General features: G+C 36.2%; 1 protein-coding gene across 1 annotated transcript in view; it reads right to left on the bottom strand.

Annotated features, from left to right (window-relative positions):
• GABRG3 (gamma-aminobutyric acid type A receptor subunit gamma3) overlaps positions 1–24,402 on the bottom strand; it is a 455,270-nt gene that overhangs the window by 425,198 nt on the left and 5,670 nt on the right. The window contains exon 2 of the mRNA XM_070942700.1: positions 19,236–19,384. Coding sequence (XP_070798801.1) covers positions 19,236–19,384 — 149 coding nt within the window. The remainder of the gene's footprint in view (positions 1–19,235; positions 19,385–24,402) is intronic.

The raw sequence follows: 24,402 nt of genomic DNA, 5'->3' as shown, positions 1-24,402 counted from the left end.
TAAACAATACTTACATACTAAACAATACACGAAGTTCCATCATAGATTTTTTTAAAAAAAATCAAGTTTGGATCTAGATTTAGTTTCCAAAAATTGCTTCATCCTCATATCATTGACTATAGCCATAATTTGCAGTTGAATGTTGACTCGGACAGCTAAATAATATATAATAGTTTATTAATGTAACAACTTTGTTCTGAACCTTCAAGACTGAAGACAAAATCCCAAAACAGCTAGGAAGAGTATTACTTTTATTTTTCAACTTGGAAACTGGAAGTTGAAATTTTAGGTTAAAAGATTATTACAAAAATAACCTCTGGCTCAACCCCTTTTTGGTCTCTTGGAATCTCAAGCAACCATGTCCAGAAAACCGGTGTCACAAAATGGATAATATGAATTGCATGGAACAAAGAATTCTCATTCACTCATGTGCATGATTGGGCTTGTATGTGAAACCACAAGAAATCACCAGAGTTATAGGCTGGACTGGAATGAAGACAATGACAAGCCTATTTGGCATTGACAGTAAGAACTGTGTAGTTGTGTCTCTGCTATTAAACTGTAGTATAGTAATTACTTGTGATTGTAATCAATCTTTTCAGAAGTCAAGACTTGTTGGAGATGCACAGAAAAAGTAAAAAAGTAAAAAATGACATCTCTTAAATAGCAATAGCAAAAGCACTTAGACTTATATACTGCTCCATAGTGCTTTATAGCCCTCTCTAAGCAGTTTACAGAGTCAGCATATTGCCCCCAACAATCTGGGTCCCCATTTTACCAACCTCAGAAGGATAGTAACCTTGAATTGGTCAGAATTGAACTCCTGGCTGTGGGCAGAGTCAGCCCGCAATACTGCATTCCACATGCGTTAAATGCAGTGTTTTCAACTTCCCTCCTACTTTATGCCCAACTCCACCCAAAATAACCCTTGAAGCATCTTTCAGTTTCCAAACTAATTTGCTAAGAAAAAGCCTGAGCCTCAGTATACTGCATATAATTCCTTACTGTAAAATGGCTTAATCCAAATCCAAAGTAGTTCTTTGGATTAGAGATATACTAATTTGCATGAAAAAGCAACAGCATTCTTGGGGTAAAATTTGGCTTTGTTGCATTTGTGGCATAGTGACCAAAATGCCCAAGCCAACCAATATTTGATCATACTTATAATAGGGAAGACTGAAGGTGGTATAAGTATTACCAAGGCTGGTACTCTAGTCTTTCCATATCTTCTTAAAACATATTGTTTAAAGGCTTTGGCTGATCATTCTGAATGAATACAACCTGGGCTGAAATGTTATTATCTTAGGTAACATGAATTGATCGGTGGAAATGAATAGAGAATATTGAAAAAGCAATCAATCTGAAAGAATGAATATTAATTGTGATTGTTTGATGACCAACTGCTTAGAGAGATATGCATTCTATCTGAATATGTGATTGAAGTCTAAGTCTCTTCGTGTGTTCACATGGCAAAGGAATTAATATAAAGCATGTTTAATTTGATTATGTTGAAAGAGTAAAGTGTTAGTGAAGCATACAGGGGTGATGAGAGACTCTGAGAGTGAGTCAGAAGATTATTTCATAGGGTCAGAAATAGAACTTTGGAAAAGAGCTTGGGAGAAAATGAAAGAAATGAAAGAAACTTGAGAAAGGAAAAGAAAGGACAAGTCCTATATGCAAAAGTATTAGTAGGTTTACCTTTTACCCACAATGCATGGTGAAGTGAGTTAAGGTGGGTTGAGGAAAAATTATTGGGATTCTATTCAGAACAGAGTGAAAAGAATTAAGCTGAAAGTGAAGAAGTATTTGAGTTATCTGACTAGGGCATGAAAAAGTAGATTTGGTGGAAAGATGAAATAAAAGAGGCTGTGGATTAGAAAACGTGCATACAGGAAATGGTTATTGCAAAAAAGATATAATGTGCATAGGGCTAAGATAGTTGCAAAATTGTAATTAAAAATAGTTAAGATTACATTATGATTTTGATAGAAAAAATGTTTTAACGGTAGATAAAGAGGGCTAAACAAAAGGCATTTATTTTACTTATTTATTAGATTTTTATTCCACCTTTATTACTTTATAAATAACTCAAAGTAGGAAACATACATAATAGTCTTTCCTTCTCCTATTTTGGGAGTTCTGGGAGATGGGTTGGGCTGAGAGAGAGGGATGGCCTCTCTCTCAGTTGGCTTCCATGCCAAAGGCAGGATTAGAACTCACAGTCTCTTGATTTCTAAACCAGCACCTTAACTACGACACCAAATCTTAGTAGAATCAATGAAATTAAGAATAAAAATGATCAGATGATTAGGATGAAGCGAGAGAATGTGATAATTAGAAAAATAATAAAACACAGATGTGGTTTGCTTATGGGATTACTGAACAACATGTTTAATGAGAATTGTTCTCATTATTGTTCCCATACATAAAAGGAAAGGTAGCAAGGATGAATACTAAACTATAAAGGGATTAGTTTGTTAAGTGTGCCCGAAAAGATGTTTGGCAGAATTCTGATTGAAAAGGTACACAAAGATCAGTAAAATTTGGAAAATACAGTGCAATGTTATGCTTGGTGAGGGGTGCACAAATCAGATTTTTTTCTGTTCAGAAGATAATTAAGAAATGAATGAATGAGAGGTAGAAAAAAGGTCATTGTATGTTTGTTGACTTAGACTATGTTCATGATAAATGAAAATAGCTTGAATTATGGAAAATTTATATGAATGGGAAGTTAAAGGTTGGTTGCTAAATGTCATAAAAGCAGCATATAAAGAAAGAAAACATGCTTTAAAATCAATCTTAGAAAATGATTCAACATTGAACAGGGAGCGGATAAAAATGTGAGTTTCTGGCTACTTCATATAAATATGGGATAATGTATAAGGGATACTTGTAGTTGCACAGATGTGCTGACTGAGGACATGAATGGATATATACAAATAATGTTGCACTATCCACTGAGAACCCAAATTACTTAAAACAAATATTACTGTATTTTTGGAGTATAAGACGCATCTTTTTCCCCCTAAAAGGGGGTGAAAATTTGGGTGCATCTTCTACACTGAATGTAGCCCCGCCCACCCACTAGCCCCCACCCTATGGCCTCTGCCTCCTAGCAATTTACCTCCTTGCAGCAAGCAGCAAGAAGAAAAAGCCCATTTCAGCTTCAGCACATCCTAATTAGCACAAGTTGATTGACAGTTGGATCGGCCTCCTGACTCTCAGCTGTTTCAGGCTGCAGGGATTGCCATTGCCTATTGCTGCGCAGGCCTCTGCTGCTTGCTTCAGATTTTTTTTTTTCTTGTGCTAATCAAGCTATGCTGAAAACGAAAATGAAAGTAAAGCAGGCTGTTTGCTGCAATGAGGCAAAATTGCTGGGAGGCAGAGGCAGATTTCTTTTTCTTGTTTTCCCCACCAAAAAAGGTAGGTGCATCTTATAGTCTGGAGCATCTTATACTCCGAAAAATATGGTAGTCTATAGGATGCAATAAAGGAATCTGATTAATGTATCATAGACAAAAAAATGTTTGCCAAGGAATATTGAGTGAATGCTTGTAAACTCTACATGACCTCAGGGAAAAAATAGGGTAGATAAATACATTTGTATACCTTTATATAAACCTCACTAAAGATTGAAGACATGTGTAACTGCTGTAGAGATATAGTAAAAAACAAAGCATGGATAAAAGTCAAGTGACTATCAAGATAATGAAGCCTTTGAAAGTTGGTTTGTAAAAGATGATTTAAAATATTATGGGATGAATGTATATGAGATGTGACTGTCCTCCTAAGAAGGATAAAGATATGGAAATCATAAATACCAGCAAGAAATGAAATTTGAAAGTTTAGGACATATGATATATATGTAAGGTGACCAGATTTTAACATTGGTAAAGAGGGACATTGTGGGCGTGGCTTATTTTGTGGGCGTGGCTAGCTGGTCATGTGACTGGGTGGGCGTGGCTAGCTGGTCATGTGACCGGGTGGCCATGGCTATGTGTATAGGGTAAGGTGAACAGATTTTAACATTGGTAAGAGGGACACCATTGTGGGCGTGGCTTATTGTGTGGGCGTGGCTTGGAGGCCATGTGACTGGGTGGGCGTGGCTAGCTGGTCATGTGACCGGGTGGCCATGGCTATGTGTATAGGGACTACTCAGAGGGCTGGAAAGTCATTTCTGACAGGTCCTCACACTTTTGACTGGTCCTCATACTTATGACCATCCTCACATTTATGCCCGTGCAGCATTCTTAACAACCATGTCACTCATTTCACAACTGCTTCTCTTCACCATGATGACAAGATAGGGCAAAAATGTAAAATGTGAGGACAGTCGTAAGTTCGAGGACTGGTCAAAAGTGCGAGGACCAGTCAAAAATAACTTTTTCAGCCCTCTGAGTAGTCCATATGCACAAAAGGACTAACCAGAGGGCTGAAAAAAGTCATTTCTGACAGGTCCTCGCACTTTTGACTGGTCCTCACACTTATGACCATCCTCACATTTATGCCTGTGCAGTATTCTTAACAACCACGTCACTCATTTCACAACTGCTTCTCTTCACCATGATGACAAGATAGGGCAAAAATGTAAAATGTGAGGGCAGTCGTAAGTTCGAGGACTGGTCAAAAGTGCGAGGACCAGTCAAAAATAACTTTTTCAGCCCTCTGAGTAGTGCATATGCACAAAAGGACTAACCAGAGGGCTGAAAAAAGTCATTTCTGACAGGTCCTCGCACTTTTGACTGGTCCTCACACTTATGACCATCCTCACATTTATGCCCGTGCAGCATTCTTAACAACCATGTCACTCATTTCACAACTGCTTCTCTTCACCATGATGACAAGATAGGGCAAAAATGTAAAATGTGAGGACAGTCATAAGTTCGAGGACTGGTCAAAAGTGTGAGGACCAGTCAAAAATAACTTTTTCAGCCCTCTGAGTAGTCCATATGCATTAAAGGATTACAGCAATAGAGAGGGATGAAGGAATGGAAATTAGAGTAGGAGTGAGGGTAAGAGAGGGAGGAAGAGAGGAGGAGAAGGAGAAAGAAAGAGGAAGTAGGGAGGAGAAAAAGAGGGTGGGGGGAAGAGAAAGTAAGAAGGAAAGAAAAGAGAGAGGTGGTAGGTTTGAGGAGAAAGATTGCTGTACAATAAAAAAGATGAAAGGGAAGAAAGCCAACCCCAAGCAAATATAAAGATATTAAGATAAAGAATGAATTGTTAAACTTTAAAGAATAAAAGAGAACAAATATGAATAAATAGCAATAATTAGAAACACACATACAAACATACAATGTATTTTCTTTGAACAGAATATTTGGCTGGTTCACAAATTTAAACAGCGTTTAGTCATTTCAATTAAATTTACAATTTCTATATTTCCTTTTTGCCATATTTATTCCTCATCTATTTTTTAAAAAAACCAATATTACCCTTCATCCTCATCTCTAATCTTAATCAAATTCAATTTTTCCCTTCTATTCTATATTATACCCCTTCCCATTATCATCTATTTTTATATCCATCCTCACATTGTTTAATTATGTAATTATGTAATACAGTTGTTTAATACAAATTCAACATTTTAATATAAATCAATTAGTTATAAAACTATCTTTTTTGTGTATTAATCAATATGAACATGAATATTCCAATTATTTCCATGCAATCCAATTTCTTACAAATCAATTAATTATATTTACCAATAATAATAAACCAAATAATTTCTCCCATATATTCCTCCGAACCACAACTTAACCATTTCTGCTTTCAACACAATATACAATTAATAGTATCTCAATTATTACAATTCCCTAGTTAAATACAGCTTTTTTTCCTTTGTGTTTTAAAATCTTGAGGTCTCCTCCTAAATTTCCCATTGTTTGCAGTTTTTCACCTACCTTTTTTGGGGAGGAAAAATAAAAATAAAAATAAATCTCTCTCTGCCTCATTTTGTCACGCTGCACCAAAGACCCTGGTTTCGGTTTCGTTTTCGTTTCTGAAGCTTAGCTAGGGGAAAAAAAAACTGCTTTACACTGATTGCCTGTAGGGCGGCCCTTTGAAGCCCCGGGCAAGAGTTTAAACAGTTTTTTTTTCTTCTAGCCATCAGCTGGGGCTCAAGAAAAATCGGGACTTTTTTGAAACGCCGCGGGACGCGGGACAAATTGCTCAAAAGCGGGACTGTCCCGCCAAAAGCGGGACGTCTGGTCACCTTATATATATGAGTGTTACGTACAATGAAGCACATTGAAGTGGTTTAGACATAAAGAGTAAGTAGGGACCAAATGGTAGCCAAATATATATAGGAAGAATGAATGGTTTGAAAGAGGTCATGGTTGAATGGAGTTGATGAGATCCTAAATAAAAGAGTGTGAGAACTGTAAAATGTAATATATAAATTGATAAAAGCAATAGTGGTTTGCAGGATAGAATGATATGGAAACAATATTGAATGTTATTGATAAACTGAATTTAATTAGATTTTCTTCTCTCTTAACACCTGCATTTAATTTCTTTAACTTAATACTTCTTGTTCTTTTTCTGCACTCAGCATCAACACTTAACTAAATGGAAATAGTTTGACAGGCATGCACATATAAGTGTATATTTATTTATATTGTGATTATTGCTTTATAATCTATAATCAAAAATGCTTTGAGGCTTAGTTTTTGTGACTCAGACCTTCCTGCAAAAAATTGAGGAAAATCAAAATTTATTTTATTTTTTACATGGGAAGCAGTATAGCAATAGCAATAGCATTTAGATTTATATAATGCTTCACAGTGCTTTACAGCCATCTGTAAGCAGTTTACAAGGTCAGCATGTTGCCCCCAACAATCTTGGTCCTCATTTTATTGATCTCAGAAGGCTGAGTCAACGTTGAGCCAGTGAGAATAGAACTACTGAACTGCTGGCAGTTGGCACTCAGCAGAATTAGCCTGCAGTACCATCTTCTAACCACTGCGCCACCATAGCTCTTAGTATAATAACTGTTTAAATAAATACTCCAATAAAACGTTGTTTGGAATAATATATGGTGGATTACTTCTATATACACTTATTTGCTCATATTTCAATCAACTTTCTTAGTCTTTTAAAATTACTGGCACAATTAGATGCATATAGAAACTTTAATTATTCCAATAGAAGCTTTAATTATATGTATTTGCAAAATTATTTGACTTCATATCTATTCACTTTAAAATCTCATGATTTTACAGACAAGATTTTGATATATGTATATCTTCTTTTTCTCATCAAGTATCCAACTTAGTGTTTTCTAACCACAGTATATTATTTTTATAATAAAGTAATACCATCTTTAAACTAGAATATTTTTAAAATAAAGTAAAATTTTAAGAATTACACAAAAGCAGTCCAAAACTAAGGTAGCATTTTTCTTCTTTAACAGAATAATATTCATGTCACCCTTGTACCAGAGTGATAAATAAAATAATATCTGACACAAAATGCTCTGCAAAGAAGAAGTTCCAAATATTGAATGAGACCAGTCTTCAGTTACAATTCATTTAACTACTGATGGCATGAAGAGCTTTAAGCAAGATTTCCATTAATAACTGGAACTTAAAAGCAAAGTAATATGGGAAAAGGAGACCTTTGAATGGCCTAGAACATTTTAAAGCTTAATAAGTCAGCAAAACATTTTGAGGTGAGTTCACACTAAGCCTAGATGCCCATTCTCTTTAAGCATTTGCAATAATGCACTCAGAGCAGCAAGTCCAGCTAATAAATTGTCTATTAAAACCGAACCAACTTTTCCCCATTTCTTTAAACATAATTTTTTGTAAAAAAATATAATTATAGGGTACCTTGGAAATAATTAAAGCATGGCCCATATGATCATATTGCTTTGTTTTAAAAGGACTTCTAGCTTATTTTCAGCCAAGTTCCTTTGATGTTTTCCACCTTGCTCTAGACATTATCCTTGTTAAGTTCTGAGGTATAGGTAGTCCTCATGTACACCCACTCATTTAGTAACTGTTCAAAGTTACAAAGGCACTGAAAAAGTTGACTTATGACCATTTTTCATACTTATGACTGTTGCAGCATTTCCATGGTGACATGGTCAAAATTCAGACACAACTGGTTCATATTTATGATGGTTGCAGTGTGATGGGGGTCATGTGATCACCTTTTGCAACCTTCTGAGAAGCAAATTCAATGAGGAAGCCAGATTGATTTAACAATCAATGTTACTAATTGAACAACTGCAGTGATTCACTTAGCAACTGGCAAGAAAGGTTGCAAAATGGGACAAAACTCTGTAATACAACTGTCTCCCTTAGCACTGGAAATTTTGGACTCAACTGTGGTTTTGTTTTGAGGTAAACAAAATTAGATTTAATCAATAGAAGAGAGAGTTTAGGAATAATGATATCAACATCATAAGTCATTTATCCACCCTATGCGTTATTGTGAAAGGCAGGTTTCAAACTTGACATCACAATTTATTTTTTATTTTTTATTTATTATTGAATTTCTATACCGCCCTACTCCCGAAGGACTCAGGGCGGTGCACAGCCATGAAATAAAACACATAGATATGCAAAATTTAAAATCGAATAAAATGAATTAAATAAATTTGGCTGAATTAATACCCATAATTTAAGATACCCATATTTTAAAATACATTAAAAATTTAGAATTTACACTTAAAAGGGAGAAGATTTAGGCGAGGCCAGCTTGATGAAATAAAAGCGTCTTCAACTCGCGGCGGAAGGTACGCAGATCCGGAATCCTCCGTATCTCTGGGGGGAGCTCATTCCAGATCGTCGGTGCCCCCACAGAGAAGGCTCTCCCCCTAGGGGCCGACAGCCGACATTGTTTGGCCGACGGCACCTGGAGGAGCCCCTCTCTGTGGGAGCGTACTGGTCGGTGGGAGGCTGTTGATGGTAGTAGGCGGTCCCATAAGTAACCAGGTCCCAAGCCATGGAGCGCTTTAAAGGTGGTAACCAGAACCTTGAAGCGCACCCGGAAGACCACCGGGAGCCAGTGCAGCTCGCGCAGGAGAGGTGTTACATGGGAGCTCCATGTTGCTCCCATAACCACCCGCGCGGCCGCACTCTGCGCCAGTTGGAGCCTCTGGGTGCACCTCAAGGGGAGCCCCATGTAGAGAGCATTACAATAGTCCAGACGAGAGGTGACGAGGGCATGAGTGACTGTGCGTAACGAGTCCCGATCTAGAAAGGGACGCAACTGGCGAATCAGGCGAACCTGATGAAAAATCCTCCCGGTCACGGCCGTCAAGTGCTCTTCTAAAGACAGCCGTGAGTCCAGGAGGACGCCCAAGTTACGAGCCCTTTCCGTGGGGACCAATGATTCGCCTCCAATAGCCAGCGATGGCGCCAGCTGACTATATCGGGACGTCGGAAACCACAGCCACTCGGTCTTGGATGGGTTGAGCCTGAGCCCGTTTCTCCCCATCCAGATCCGTACGGCCTCCAGGCACTGGGACATCACTTCAAGGGCATCGTTGGGGTGGTCCGGGGTGGAGATGTACAGCTGGGTGTCATCAGCGTACAGATGGTACTTCACCCCGAAACCACGGATGATCTCGCCCAGCGGCTTTACATAAATGTTGAACAGAAGGGGCAAGAGAACCGATCCCTGCGGCACCCCACATATAACATAAGGTTATATAAGATTATTCTAATTGATAGACACAACACATGAGTTTCAGTTAATACAGAGTATGAGAGGATATGGACTCTTATGAAGTCTGTCCATCTTTCTAGATAGGAGGAGCTTTATTAAAATTAGGAGAATGTAGATAAATCTCTGAGGGAATTAAAAGAAGCAAGAAGAAAGAAAGCTGACTATTTTCACCCAGCCTCAGAAATTCCAGAAAGAAGGGATTTTCAGGTGACTGAAACTGAGGTAGCTTCTATTTTCATGTAAAAATCTAAGAAAAAATTAACAGATCACTTTGTTGTACTGTATGTGCTACTGAGTAATTCTATTTCTTTCTGTTCCAAATTGCATGGGATGTTTAATGTCAGTTTCTTTCATCCATGCGTGAATACAAGAACTTGACCTTGAAATGGGGCTTTATTGCTATTGTTTCTTTGTAACCTAAATTACTAAACTGGGCCATCTTCTATTTTCCAAAGCGGGCATAGTAGAACATTCTCCTATTGTCTGCCAGAATTCTTCCACTTACTTTTATATATTCTGATATACTCTTTTGGCTGTTGCTTTCTATTTATTTGCAGTTGCTGGACTGCCAGATTGGAAAATTGTGATTTATATTTTCCAATACTTATTATCTGCTTTCTGGGGGCGTGGTGGCACAACAGCATAAAGACACTGGATTTGTCAGCCAGAGATGGTTCAAGCCCATGACACAGTGTAGTGGACTGAGCTCCTATCATTTGCCCTCACCTCCTGCCCACTTAGCAGTTTGAAAGCATGTAAAAATGCAAGTAGATAAATAGGTACCACTTCAGTGTGAAAGCTAACAGCATTCCATGAGGAACCAGCATTGGACCCGCAAGCAGAGGTCAGCAGAAGAAAGCCTTGATGACCAGACATCTGCTGCTAGCCTGCCGGTGCAAAGCTAGTTTGCCCCCTGTGGTGTACCATGGGTAGTGAACAAAATGAACTAGCAATCTTAGGCTGCCAGAGCTACTCTGTTGTAAAAAGCATTGTAGACTCCCCTGGATATGTATGCCATATGATAAAAAAAAAAAAATCTGCATTTAATATTTAATGCTAAAATGTGTTTTTTATCTTTTTAATTATTTTTGCTGTTTTTAATTATCTTGCTGCTGTAAGGCCAGGAGTTGCTATATAGCTTTTCTCCTCTTATCTAATAATTGTCTAAAGGAATCAAAGGTATACGAGTCCCATCTCTACCACACATCAAGGTTGGGGAGATGATGTCCTACAAGGTAGTGGCAATCTACCTTGGATTGTAGCTATAATCCAAGGGGGAAAAGGCAGGACTAGAAAAGGAAGACCTAAAAGTCTTTGGAAAAGAGGTTCTGAAACCATGAGTCCTCTACCATAGGAGGTCAGTCTTGCAGAGTGATTAGTTCTTCAATAAGAAATCATTATGTTCCTTTTTTCTGGCCATTGTCATTGACATTCCATCCATGCAGATTTTCAAAGTGCTTGTATACCTGAACTTTACCAACTAGCAATTTACTTATAAGACCTCATATTTAAGTCACTTGCATCTCAACCAGCCAATAACAAGTAAAGCAGAGTTTTAGATGATAGATAGATAGATAGATAGATAGATAGATAGATAGATAGATAGATAGAAGATAGATTTCTATAAAGAAAGATAAAAACTAGCACAGAGTAAGAACAAGGAAGAAATCAAAGAGAAAGTTGAAAGTACAAGAAAAGGGGGGAAGGGAAAAGGAAAATAAATATACAAAGAAATAGCTTCCAATCTTCTTTATAGCAGTTACAAATACAATTATAAAATTGCTTTTACTCTATGGTTAAAATTAACTGTCTTTATGTAATCTAGTCTGTCTAATCATCCAAACCACAAATCATAAGTTCATTTTTTTCCACACAAAAAGGGGTCCATTAGGGGTTTCCAATCAGCAATAAATATAGGTACATTCTTTGGTAAAAGAAGTCAATGTAGCCATCTCTAATTCCTGAACTTTTCTAATGATGTAGTCATGGCATAAATATTGAAATATCCCAGGACCCAAAGTCAGGATTGAAGACCAACTTTGCATTTTGTAGGTATGGCATCTTCTAAATTCTGATTTCTTCAAGTCAGTCTTGATTCTACGTAGGTTTTTTTTGATAATGATATGGAACCAGTTTGTCATGGTCTTATTTGGGATGCTTTTTCTAGTCTACAGCCTTAGTATTCCCTTAGTATTTGAGTTCTAAGCTCAATAAAAATCTGCCAGTTGTCTATCTATAATTTTAAAAGGTTTCCAGGCTTCTTGATATATTATTATGGCAATGAGACCACAGAAATTCCTTAAAAATATACTAAGCTATTCTATACCCTTTGGATCTATAAGATTTTGAACTAACATGCCCTTCTTTTCACATCTTTGCTTCTTTTGTGTCTGTCTGTCTGTCTGCCTGTCTGTCTGTCTCATATAGGACTGCAACAAATTAGCCAAGTTTATAGATGAAAGACTAGTAAATTGGCCATTCTAAGTCTAACTGGACAACCATTTATCCAGAATGGTAAAAGGTATCCTGCTTTAGTGCAGGGTTGGGCTAGGAAACCTCCACAGTCCCTTCTGACTCTATTATTCTATGTTTTATGTTCTAAGCATAATATATAATATTCCATAAATCTCTAACAAAGATACAATAAATATTTACTGTCATACTCTATCCTTCAAAACAAAATAGAAGAAGAAGGATACCAAATTCCTCAAGAACAAATTTTGCTTCTATGAATTCTACAAAACTGCCAGGATAACTAGTCTTGTAGAATTATAGGAATTTATAACAAGTAAAGTAGGTTCATGGGTGCACTGCTAAGATTTGAAGGGCCAGATTGGTGAAAGATCATTCTGGAGAAGATCTATTTGTATGTTTACTAAGTATCAGTATTGACTTGATTGCATATACTCAATCAGCAGAAAAACCTGGTTGCAGTTTAGTAGAACTATTTAAGAATCTTAATGCGGCCTGGAACAATATTAGAATAGACAAGAGGCCAATTATCTCTTCAGTCTAAACCCAGATTTATGAATCCATGCTATGATATAGTAAGAATTATGTTGTCAACAAATGATCTTTAAATATTAGGAAAAATCTGTGACTGTAAGTCACCTTGCTGAAATTCACTGTGACTTGATTATTTGCTGTAACATTAGAACTGAACAGTTTAGCTGCTCATTTGAGGTTCATATGTAGGAAATAATCTATTTTCAAATTAGTGGCTTGAAAGGCAGGATATATATAATAAACTAAGATTATCACTTTTAAAATTTTGTTGCAAGTCTTCCTACTGGTTGTGAACTGTGTTATTGTTAAAGCTTCGAAAGCTGGTGTTAAAAAGCTTCTGAGTCTGGCACTGCATATTGTGACATAGAATATTAACTGTTTTGTAACCAGTTCACTCATAAATATAATACTAAAATAGTTATTCCTTGGCATTAAAATTTTTATAAACCAAATGAAATTACCATTTGGTAGAAGAGATAGAGTTTAATAACAAAGTAGCAATGACATTATATATCTAACATTTAATTCTTTCTCATATACATGTATAATTGACACTGGATTTTATTATAGATTTTAGTTGTTATTTATTATTTTATACTCAAATTTTTAAGTGTATACTTATACTGAGTGCTTTTATTTGTTTTGGTCTCTGGTCTAATAAAAAATTGCTGTATACACATATTAAAAAAATCTAAAAACCTTCCCCACCATAGTTTCAGACACAAACACATGCAAATACAAATATCACTGATTGCTCTTCAGCAATAAATAGCTCATTTCACATTGAGCTAATAAATTAAAGCCAAAAAAATATATGACATTATGCTTAAGAATTACTGAATTTGTTCCAGTTTTCTGTGTTCCTGAAAAATAATAGCTTCCCTGGACTCTGTTTGAATATTGTCATTTGGCCCCATTAATTTGGTTATCTGAGAAAAATGACAGCTTGCTTCATATCTAATTGCTAAACTGTTAGAAGAGCATTCACAATCTGACTACACTGCTGTTGCTAGAATTCTAGTTTTCATTCTCACTGGATATTTTTTTTTAATTCTTTATTGGCTTTATTTATTATTAATGGTTCTATGCTATCTTTTCTCCAAAACTGTGAATAGTAAGATGGGCAAAGCCCTGGAAAACAATAATAAAAGCCTTTAAAAATGTGAGAACAATCTAAGGCAGTTTAAAAGGTCAAGCTCAATAAATTGATTCCTGGTTCCTTTTTTGAAAGCCTAGAGAATGGGGACAAGTATTACTCTGATGGGAGAGCATCATAGCCTAAGAGCAATACTAAATATATCCATTCCTCATGAGCCAATTCATGTTTGGTTTTCTTTCCTATTTTTAAAACTTGTTTACACCATCCCATTTTCTCTAGAAGAAAGCTTTGGTTTTTGCCTTAGGTTTATCCACAAAGTTATCAATTGCATGAGATGCATAAAGGGTTAACAGGATTATGAATATCTATTAACACAGCAAACACACATGCATGCACACAGACAAACATTGCTTACACATAATTTGTGAGATTTTAAACAGTGCAAAATGCAGAATTTTTATTGTTGGTGGTCATTTCACAAACCAGAGGATAGGTGATAGCACCAAGTTTCTCCCTAGGACAGAGGTCTTCAAACTTGGCAGCTTTAAGACTTGTGCACTTCAACTCCCAGAATTCTGGGAGTTGAAGTCCACAAGTCTTAAAGCTGCCAGGTTTGGGGATCCCTGCCCTAGGAGAAGCTGATTTTTTTTTTTTAAAAAAAGGCTCTTTTCAAGTCTTATGGATCTTTAAGTTCAACCATAATCATCAACAGCTGAAGTGTACTTCCACTCATTGGTGGGATTCATCCAGTTTGCACCACTTCAGGAGAACCGGTTGTTAACTTTATGAGCAGTTTGGTAAACTGGTTGTTGGAAGAAATCATTAGGGCAGAGAACCGGTTGTCCCACCACTGCTTCCACTTGGTAATATAGTTACCTTTAAAATAATATTCCAGTGTCTTTATTTGTGTGTATGTCCATTTGTGCATCTATCTAACCATCCATCTATCCTCCCACTGTCCACTGTCCTGCTTGCCAGAATGGAAAATAAAGAGTATTATGGCCACAACAAGTGAAGAATGAACAAGTATTGAGACCTGATCTTCTGGATACAATCGGTAATTCTGCAATAGTTAGAGGAGATCTGGAACACAACTGGCATTGGAGTCTTTTTCAGATATGGCTCCTGTGTCTTTATTACTGCAGCACATGGTCTGATAAGCCAACAATTGGCCAGAAATAAACAATAGCAATAGCACTTAGACTTATATACTGCTTCATAGTGCTTTAAAGCCTTCTCTAAGTGGTATACAGAGTCAGCATACTGCCCCCAACAATTTGGCTCCTCATTTTACTGACCTCGAAAGTAAAAGAGTAAACGAGGCAAAGATACCAGAATCTTGGAAGGAAGCACACATTTCATTAATTCTGAAAGAAGGGGCAGATACAACACAAATTAGAAATTACAGGCTGATCTCTTTACTAAATACCGATTATAAGATTTTTATGAACTTAATGGCAAATAGATTAAAAATAATATTAAATAGTAGAATACACTCAGATCAGAACGGTTTCTTGCCGACAAGACAAATTAAAAATAACCTAAGGACGATGATTAATATAATAGAATACTATGAGGTGCATCCAGAGAAACAGGCAGCGCTGATTTTTCTGGATGCACAAAAAGCATTTGATCGGGTCAATTGGAGATTCATGACACAACAGATAAAAAATACGAAATTTGGGGAGAAATTTGAAAAGATAATAGCCACAATATACACAAAACAGAAGGCAAGAATGCTAGTGAATGGGGAATTAACAGATTTTTTTTGAAATAAGTAGAGGAGTATGACAAGGGTGCCCACTCTCACCTTTGCTCTTCATTTTAACCCTGGAGAATTTGCTTAGAAGAATTAGACTAAATAAAAATATAAAAGGACTTAAAGTAAAAGGGGAAGAATACAAGGTCCAAGCTTTTGCTGATGACCTTGTATTCTTCATAGAGGACCCACTAGAAACACAACTAAAATTAACAGAGGAGATAGAGAAATTTGGCAGGGTGGCAGGGTTAAAAATTAATAAAGACAAGACCAAAATATTAACTAAAAATTTAACAATAAAACAAATAGAAGAGCTGGAGCAACAATCAGGATTGCAAGCAGTTAAGAAGATAAAATATCTAGGTATAAACTTGACAACTAGAAATGTAGCTATTAAAGATAATAATTATGGAGAGCTAGTACAACAAATCAAAAAAGACTTAGAGAGATGGGGGAAACTTAAGTTATCACTGCTAGGAAGAATTGCTGCAATAAAGATGAATATACTCCCAAGGCTCCTCTACTTGTTTCAAACTATTCCGGTTAAATTAGAGAAAAACTTCTTTACAAATCTGAATAAAATAACTTCAAAATTTATATGGGATGGGAAAAAACCGAGGATAAATTTAAAAATACTACAGGATGATAGAACCAGAGGAGGCTTTGGCCTAACAGCCTGGGAAAAATACTATAAAGCAGCGAGTTTGATATGGATTAAGGATTGGATCAATTTGGATAACCAAAGAATATTGAAATTGGAAGGCCACGATTTATTAAAAGGGTGGCATGCTTATCTGTGGAATATTGGAAATAAAACATATAAACATTTCAAACATCATATAATAAGAAACTCACTAATTGGCACTTGGTTGGAAATTAAAAATAAACATTACATGAAAGCCCCAGGCTGGATATCCATATTAGAGGCAACAATGCACCCCAATACATCAGCCACCCAAAAAATAATACGATATAAAGAAGTTCTAGATGTATATGGAAGACTAAAAACACGGCAGGAGCTCAGAGACCAGGGTATAGAAATGGACTGGTGGCCTTACCTATTAATACAAATCAGATACAAAAAAGACAGTGAAGAAGGAGGAGTTGAAATAAAATCTAACCAGTTAGATAAATTATTAGAAACCAAAGAGGGAAAATTAATCTCAAAGATTTACAAATACCTATTAGAATTCGATTTGGCAGAAAACATAGTTAAAGGTCAAATGATAGCTTGGGCTAGGAATATTGGAAGAAACATACAATTGGAAGAGTGGGAAATGATATGGGAAAATAACTATAGAATAACAAAAGCAACAACATACAAAGAGAACCATTATAAGATGTGGTACAGATGGTACCTAGCCCCTGCGAGATTGGCAAAGATGTATGCAAATTTCAACCCGATATGCTGGAAATGTAACAGGGAACCTTTTATCATCTCTGGTGGCTTTGCCCAAAAATTAAGAAATTTTGGATAAAAATTAGAACCTGGATAATAGAAATAACGGAAGAAGATATAGAAGATATATGAATTTTTTCTGTTAGGTATACTCAAAAAAAGTAGTAGAAAGGAAATAAAGTACATTACGCTACATATAATCACGGCGGCTAGATTAACCCTAGCTCAATCCTGGAAATCAGAACAGTTGCCAACAGAGCAGCAAATAATTCAAAAGATATTCATATGTGCAGAAATGGATAGATTAACTTTAAAATTAAATGATAAGGAAGACTCACAGTATTTCAAAGTATGGGACAGATGGGATGAATGGATTAATCAATGGAAAAAAAGGTAATGTCAAATATAGTAAGAAATCAAAGGTAATAAATATACACCGTCATTAAGATAAAAGAAGCAAAGGTTAATGTATATATTTGTATGCTTATATATTATAGATAGGTAATCCTGTTTGTAAGTTTTGTTTGTAAGTAGTTTTGAATGTATTTTTAGAGTTAAGAACTTTTTGTTCAATAGCACTTAGACTTATATACTGCTTCATAGTGCTTTAAAGCCTTCTCTAAGTGGTTTACAGAGTCAGCATACTGCCCCCAACAATCTGGGTCCTCATTTTACTGACCTCGAAAGGATGGAAGGCTGAGTCAACCTTGAGCCAGTCAGCATCAAACTACTGGCAGTTGGCAGAATAGGCCTGCAATACTGCATTCTAACCACTGCATCAGCACAGCTCTTACTGGCTCTACGTTTCAAACTAGACTGTAAGAGACTGTAAGAGGAAGAAGACAGTTCAATGGAAAGCTGTGTTAATCTATCCTTTTTTTCTCATTAGTGGAAAAGATTGTAAAGCTATTATTTCTTGGGTCCAATAAATGTAGATTTCTTTAACCAAAGTGTTTCACGAACGCTTTATTGTTGATATCCTTGGTAGGCTGCCAAATCACGATCAAAATGGGTTTGCAAAGAGATAACCTCCCAAAATGAAATGCTTGATCTTTATAATCAACTAATCAAAGCAAATTATGCATCAGAATATAACTTGAACAGGGAGAGACTTTACTAGTAGGAAAAAATAGTGAAGAACAAATAATTCAATGCTCCAATCAACTCTTTTTCAAAAAGTGTTTGTAATAGCTGTCTTGCATATCTTCAGCTTTTCATATATAATCATAACATATTTCTCTCTGTGAGTGTGAGTGTGTGTGTGTGTGTGTGTACATATATAAAAAATATATGCTAATACTTCTGTAAATAGACGGTATTTCCTGCATTTGATGAAATAAATGTTAACAGTCCATAAATGCTTATATTATGATAACCCTGAATTTTTAACCTGTCACAAGTCTGTTCTTTTGTTGTTGTTGCTTTTGCCACTCTCCCAAGTGGCAGAGAATGAAAAGAAGCTGTGCTTCAGCATACTTTGTTATACAGATATATTACTTCTAAAGCCAAGTGCCATTCTTCATTATCATGGTTAATATTTGCAGAGAAAACTCTTAGATTCTGCAAATTTGCCTAACAGTTTTTAAAGGGGCTTTACACCAATGCCCATTTCTATGTCCTGATAATAAATATTGTGGGTAAATTGCACATCAAGTTTAACCTCTGTCAGTTTAATTTAATTAATAGCATTTTTAAAAACAATCTGTATCAATTGTATACTCACAGTATCCATTTTATTCCTGTCTACCAGTTATGGACTACCTCTGGCCTTTCAAATATTATTAGTATCAGCTGTAGTATGAATGGTTAATATCCAGGATGATGGAAAATGTATTCTGTCAACTTCCAGAGAACTACCAGATGCTCATTCTTGAGAGTTTTTATCACCTTTATCTTACGTTCAAGAAATGATGCTAAATTCAATGTCCATTTCATGACCTTTTTTAAAAAACATACTTTCAATAATAACAGCATAATTTTAAAGTATCCTGGAGATGGAGTTGAAATAAAAATTTACAATATTCATAATCTAAATATAGATGAATAAATAATTATACTATTATATAATGAGTTACTTAATTTATATTTAAATGTACAGTATATCTCCTTATTGTGATACTTGAAGTTTGTGCTTTATACTACCAAACTAGATCTAATCAGACTGAAGCAAAACTCCACCAATAAGTATACCTTTCAGATTATGGTGATTGATCATTATAATGAGAACAACCATCTGCAATTAGATATGTAAGTATTCATAGTCATCTTCTTAGAAATTGGAAAGAAAAAACACTTACTTCCAATATCGGGTCGCAGCTTTTTATCATATTCTCTCAGTAACTTGTTTAACAACAGTGTCACATCAGTATCATGAGCTTTTGGAGACATTACCCATTTTTGGTTTGTTGTAAAATCATCAAAGTCATCCTCTTCCACCTTTCTTGAACTGCAATTTAAAACAATTTAAAATCATGTAAATTACATGCAATAAAAGATTAAAAGTTGAGAAAGCTGAGAAAATCCTTCATGCAAATGAGTTTTTATTATTAGGTGAAAAACAATTTAATTTGTTAAAACCATGTCTGTTCTGGAAGGCTAAAGGCTAAAAGAGCACTCTAATGAAAATAATTGCATATTTTTATATCAGTATTTGTCCACCAGATCACAAATTTAGGAATAAATAAATGTCTTTTAAAAAAATTATATGTGATGCCTCCATTTACATTTTTTCTAAGTCGTAGCAACCCGGAACAATAGAGCAGTCTAGAAAACTTCAAATGCAGCATTAATTACTCTTTTACCTGCAAATACTATAATATAAAACATTCAAATGCAAAATCTCATCATTTACCCCATTTTAAATTATTTTATATCCTCTATGGAAGGAGTCAGCAACCTGCGGCTCTGGAGCCACATGTGGCTCTTTCACCCCTCTGCTGTGGCTTCTTGTCACTCAAAATATACGTCGCAACTGCCAATGTGCGACACCCACTGGCACACGATTTATTGAGCTTTTCAACCTCTGGTAGGCCAACCATGGATATGTCCAAGAAAAGAAAAATTTCAGAAGAAAACAGAATGCTTTATTCAACTACATATGCTAGTTTTGTGGCCGCTCAAGAAATAGACAGGCACGGGAAGGGTTTTTATGGTTCCCGGTGTTTTCTTTTCTGTGGCAAGCGGGTCCAAATGGCTCTTTGAGTGTTTAATGTTGCAGACACTTGCTCTATGCAAAGAAGCCTTGGCAAGAAATTTGGGGGGCAAAGCTCTTGAATCATATCACTGACTAAAACTCCCAACCTTCTTAACTTAACAAATTCAACACTTTCTTCCAGAATCATGAAGTGTAGGCCTACAGTGTACTCAAGTTAGATTGGCTTTTTTCAAAACTTTTTTTTAGCAATATAAATTTTTGACTGGAGCACTAGGTACTGAAAACTGAACTGACACCAGAAATTTTAAAGTGCCAAGTTTGACTCTACCACTTCCACTACTTTCAGAAAGACTGAGACATAAAGAACATTTTGATACAAAACCATTCCATTACACAGCTGGGGAGGGATCATATGCATTAATGTGGATGTTTGCAAGTTCAGTCGGTATTTTAGTTCAAAGAATCTGGTTGTTGAATATGGGAGGAAATTCTCACTTTGGTTAAAATCCTAGAAGGGAAGCTTGTAGGTCTTGCATTGTTGTTGGACTGGAACTACTTATTCCTGACTACTCCGTGGTATTCAAGTTTAAAGTATTACATGTCAGCCATCTCTGAACCAGTTCACTCAGAATAGACCATAGACACAATAGACAATAATTGGAGTAGAAAGGGTGGTTTGGAATAAGCACGAGCAATCTGATTTGTATTTCAAGTGTAAAAGATGGCTTATATTTTATAAAAAGGAGAAATAAAGCCAAACATTCCCAGATTGGCTATTCATGAGTAGCATGAACAGTTTCTGGGGTGATTTTTTCCCTTAAATTCATCCTTTTTGCTTACCTCTCCACAAGTTAACTTTTTTCATATTTTGCCATCTCTCATTGCATCTGAGAGTTTGCTACAGCTTAATTTAACTTATATAAGCAGCAGCAAGCAACCAAACGTGAGTGCTGCCTAAGTTAAATTACTTATTCCAAGTGCTGTATTAAGTGCTAAGTTAAATTAGTACATCTTCAATATTTGAACTAAAAAAAAAAAAAAACTTGAAGGAAGCTGTAATTTGTTTCTCGTGGCACTTAGTGGTTCACTCCTAAGTCTTCCTCTGCCTGTTCATTTCAAATGCTGACATCGATGATTTGTCAAGACACATTAGCTGAATTATTTTTTCTTGCTGGAATGACTTATTAGTAGATACAAGGTAAATTCAATTTGTATTCAGATGGAGCCATTCCAATTCTACTTAAATAAGTAGGCTTGGGTGCTGAGCAGTTCTGGCACAGCAATATCTTGAGTATATGTTGGTCCAGAAAATCCTTACTTGCATCCAGTATCAAACTTTGAGGCACTCAAAATAAGTTGGGGTTGAGCCACAGCAGCAGCTGCAATATCTTTGTGCTTTCATCAGAAGGATGAAAACAAAATTATGACATCCTACCTCACTCTCTGATCATTTTGGGTGTACATGCAAAACCAATTTGATTCTGCTTATCTCCTCTGCAGATGCCAAAGAGGTTGGTTCCTAATAGAATAGATATACGTGACAATATAACATGCTATTTAAAGGGTGGGGGGGACCAGTGGTGAAATTCAAATTTTTTTACCACCAGTTTTGTGGGTGTGTCTTGGTGGGCATGGCTTGGTGGGCATGGCTTGGTGGGCATGGCAGGGGAAGGATACTGCAAAATCCTCATTCCCTCCCCACTCCTGGGGGAAGGATATTGCAAAACCTCCATTCCCACCCCTACTCTGGGGCCAGCCAGAGGTAATATTTGCCGGTTCTCCGAACTACTCAAAATTTCCGCTACTGATTCTCCAGAACCTGTCAGAACCTGCTGGAGTTCCTCCCTGAAAAAAACCCTCCAAGTTCAAGTAATTGTGAAGTCCAGAATCTAACATTTCTTAAGTAAAGGTAATCCTCAATTTATGACTACAATTGGGCCCAAAATTTATGCTGCTAAGTTGAAAAATGTGTTGTGAGTTTTGCCCCATTTTATGACTTTTCTTGCCACAATTATTAAGTGAATCACTGCAGTCGTTAAATAAGTTAGACCATTGTTAAGTGAATCTAGCTTTCCTATCAACTTTACTTGCCAGAAGGTCACAAAAGGTGATCACATGACGCTACAACAATCATAAATATGAACCAGTTGTCAAGCATCCAAATGTAAATCACAGGACCATGGGGCTGCTCCAATGGTCGTAAGTGTGAAAACTGGTCATAAGTCACTTTTTTCAGTGCCACTGAAACTTCATACGGTCATTAAATGAACTGTTGTAAGTCAAGGACTATCTGTACTAGATTCCTGAAGTTTAAGTTCCATCCTGGTTTTCTTGTGATAGATTTCTCTTCAAGAAGTCAGAGCTACCAATTCGCCTGAACCGGTCTAAACTGGCTGAATCCCACCCCTGGCTCAGATGTTGAAGTAGAATGGAATGTGGCACTCAGATTATTATTTAGGGCAGAGGTCTTCAAACTTGGCAGCTTTAAGACTTGTGGACTTCAACTCCCAGAATTCTCCAGCCAGCTATGGAGAATTCTGGGAGTTGAAGTCCACAAGTCTTAAAGCTGCCAAGTTTGAAGACCTCTGATTTAGGGTAACTGTTTCTGTAGAATTATGCCCACTTTGAAATCAGTGTATTGATTAATAGTGTGTTTGTAGACTGAGTGTAATGTTCTTTTATAGGGTTGATCACTAGATTGTTGTTTTTCCCTGTTGCACACTAGCCAGAGTCTTTTTGATTGGGGTTGTCTAAATATTGTAAACAACTAACTAACCAATCAATAAAAATGAAGTAGTTATGCATTCATTATCTTTTATGAGGAGATATTATAATATAACCAAAACAAAAGACACGGTGCTGTGTTTTGTCTTTTCTATTGGACAGGTTGTGATAAGAAAAGAAAAAGCAATATGTGATAGTACATCACGTATTATAACTGGAGGAGAGGGGGGTATGAAAAAAGGGCTATAATATCTGGATTCTCTCCATGAAAAATTGAAAAAAAGTAGGATAACTGCAGAGCAATACCCTCATCCAGAACACCCCAAATAATTAAAAATAAATGCACATTCTTCACCCTTTCTATCTTTATTTTTCTGTTCTTATCCACTCAGGGTCAAATGCTGGATATGTTCCTTCGGCTCTTTCTGCTCTGTGAATATTAAGTCTTTAAAATCACCACAATGCACCGAAATTGGCAGTTGAAATGACTGCTGTAAATTATGCATGGGGGAAGGGAGTATAACAGCAGTATCTGCATTCATGACAAATGTTTCAGGTTTTCTTTAATAGCTATGAACTGTTGCCAGATTATATATGTGGGTGGGTGGGGAAGAGAATGAATTAACTCAACTTTCATCTTCATCATTGGTTTTAGGAGGAAAGAAAAAATATTTCAATTTGTGTCTTGAGCTGTAATCCAGACACCCTCTTATTGAATTGAGATAGCTTCAAGATCTACAACTCCCATCACTCCCCCACTCCCTAATTGTCCTATCTGGGGCCCATGGGAATTGGAATCCAAAGCATTTGGAAGACAACCGATTCTCCACCCAGGCTTAAAGAAGGTTAATTTAATTAAATGAACAGGAAAATTAAGAGTTGCTTTAGAATTTTAAAGATCAAAACATATCGAGACTGCATTATTTTCACTTTCTCAGAGCACTGTTATGATTTACAGGTTTTGCTATGGCATGAATTCACTTTTATGTGGTTTATCATTTGTCTAAGAATTTGCTTTCTGTGAAAAAAAAATTGATATTATGCAAATTATGAAGTCACAGATAATTTGCACCAAAGACCTAGAAACATACTAAAACTTCTTCCCACCAAAACCAACTAAGATTCTCCCAACAAAACCCATTTCTGCTCTTGCTCACATTTACCATAACGTTGTACTATGGTTCTACTTGTGTTCTCCATTTACTTTTCAGCATCTTTTGTTTTGTTGGGAAAATCTTCAGGTAGTTTTGATATGTTTCCAGATGTCTGGTGTTAATGAACCACGCTTCCATATTTTTTTTCACAGAAACCACATTCTTAGCCAAACGATAAATCACATAAAAGTGTCCTCACACCATAGGAAAACCTGTAAACCAAAACAGTACTCTGTTCTTATTAGCTTTTGCCTTACCCCAAAGCTGAAGGATTCTCAGCCTTAAAATGAGTTTTTAATCTGGGCAAATCTACTATGCACAACATACGAAAGAATGCTAATAAAATGTGTTGTACAGGTCTGTTATGATACCCACATGCAATAGAACAAGTGTAGAAATGCTTTTACCATCCATAGGACATGAGAGAAGAAA

Source organism: Pituophis catenifer, unplaced genomic scaffold, assembly GCF_029215685.1.
Source record: "Pituophis catenifer annectens isolate HBS135680 unplaced genomic scaffold, rPitCat1.0.hap2 SCAF_4, whole genome shotgun sequence".
NCBI classification, from domain to species: domain Eukaryota; kingdom Metazoa; phylum Chordata; class Lepidosauria; order Squamata; family Colubridae; genus Pituophis; species Pituophis catenifer.
This window is presented reverse-complemented; position numbering and strand designations above follow the sequence as displayed.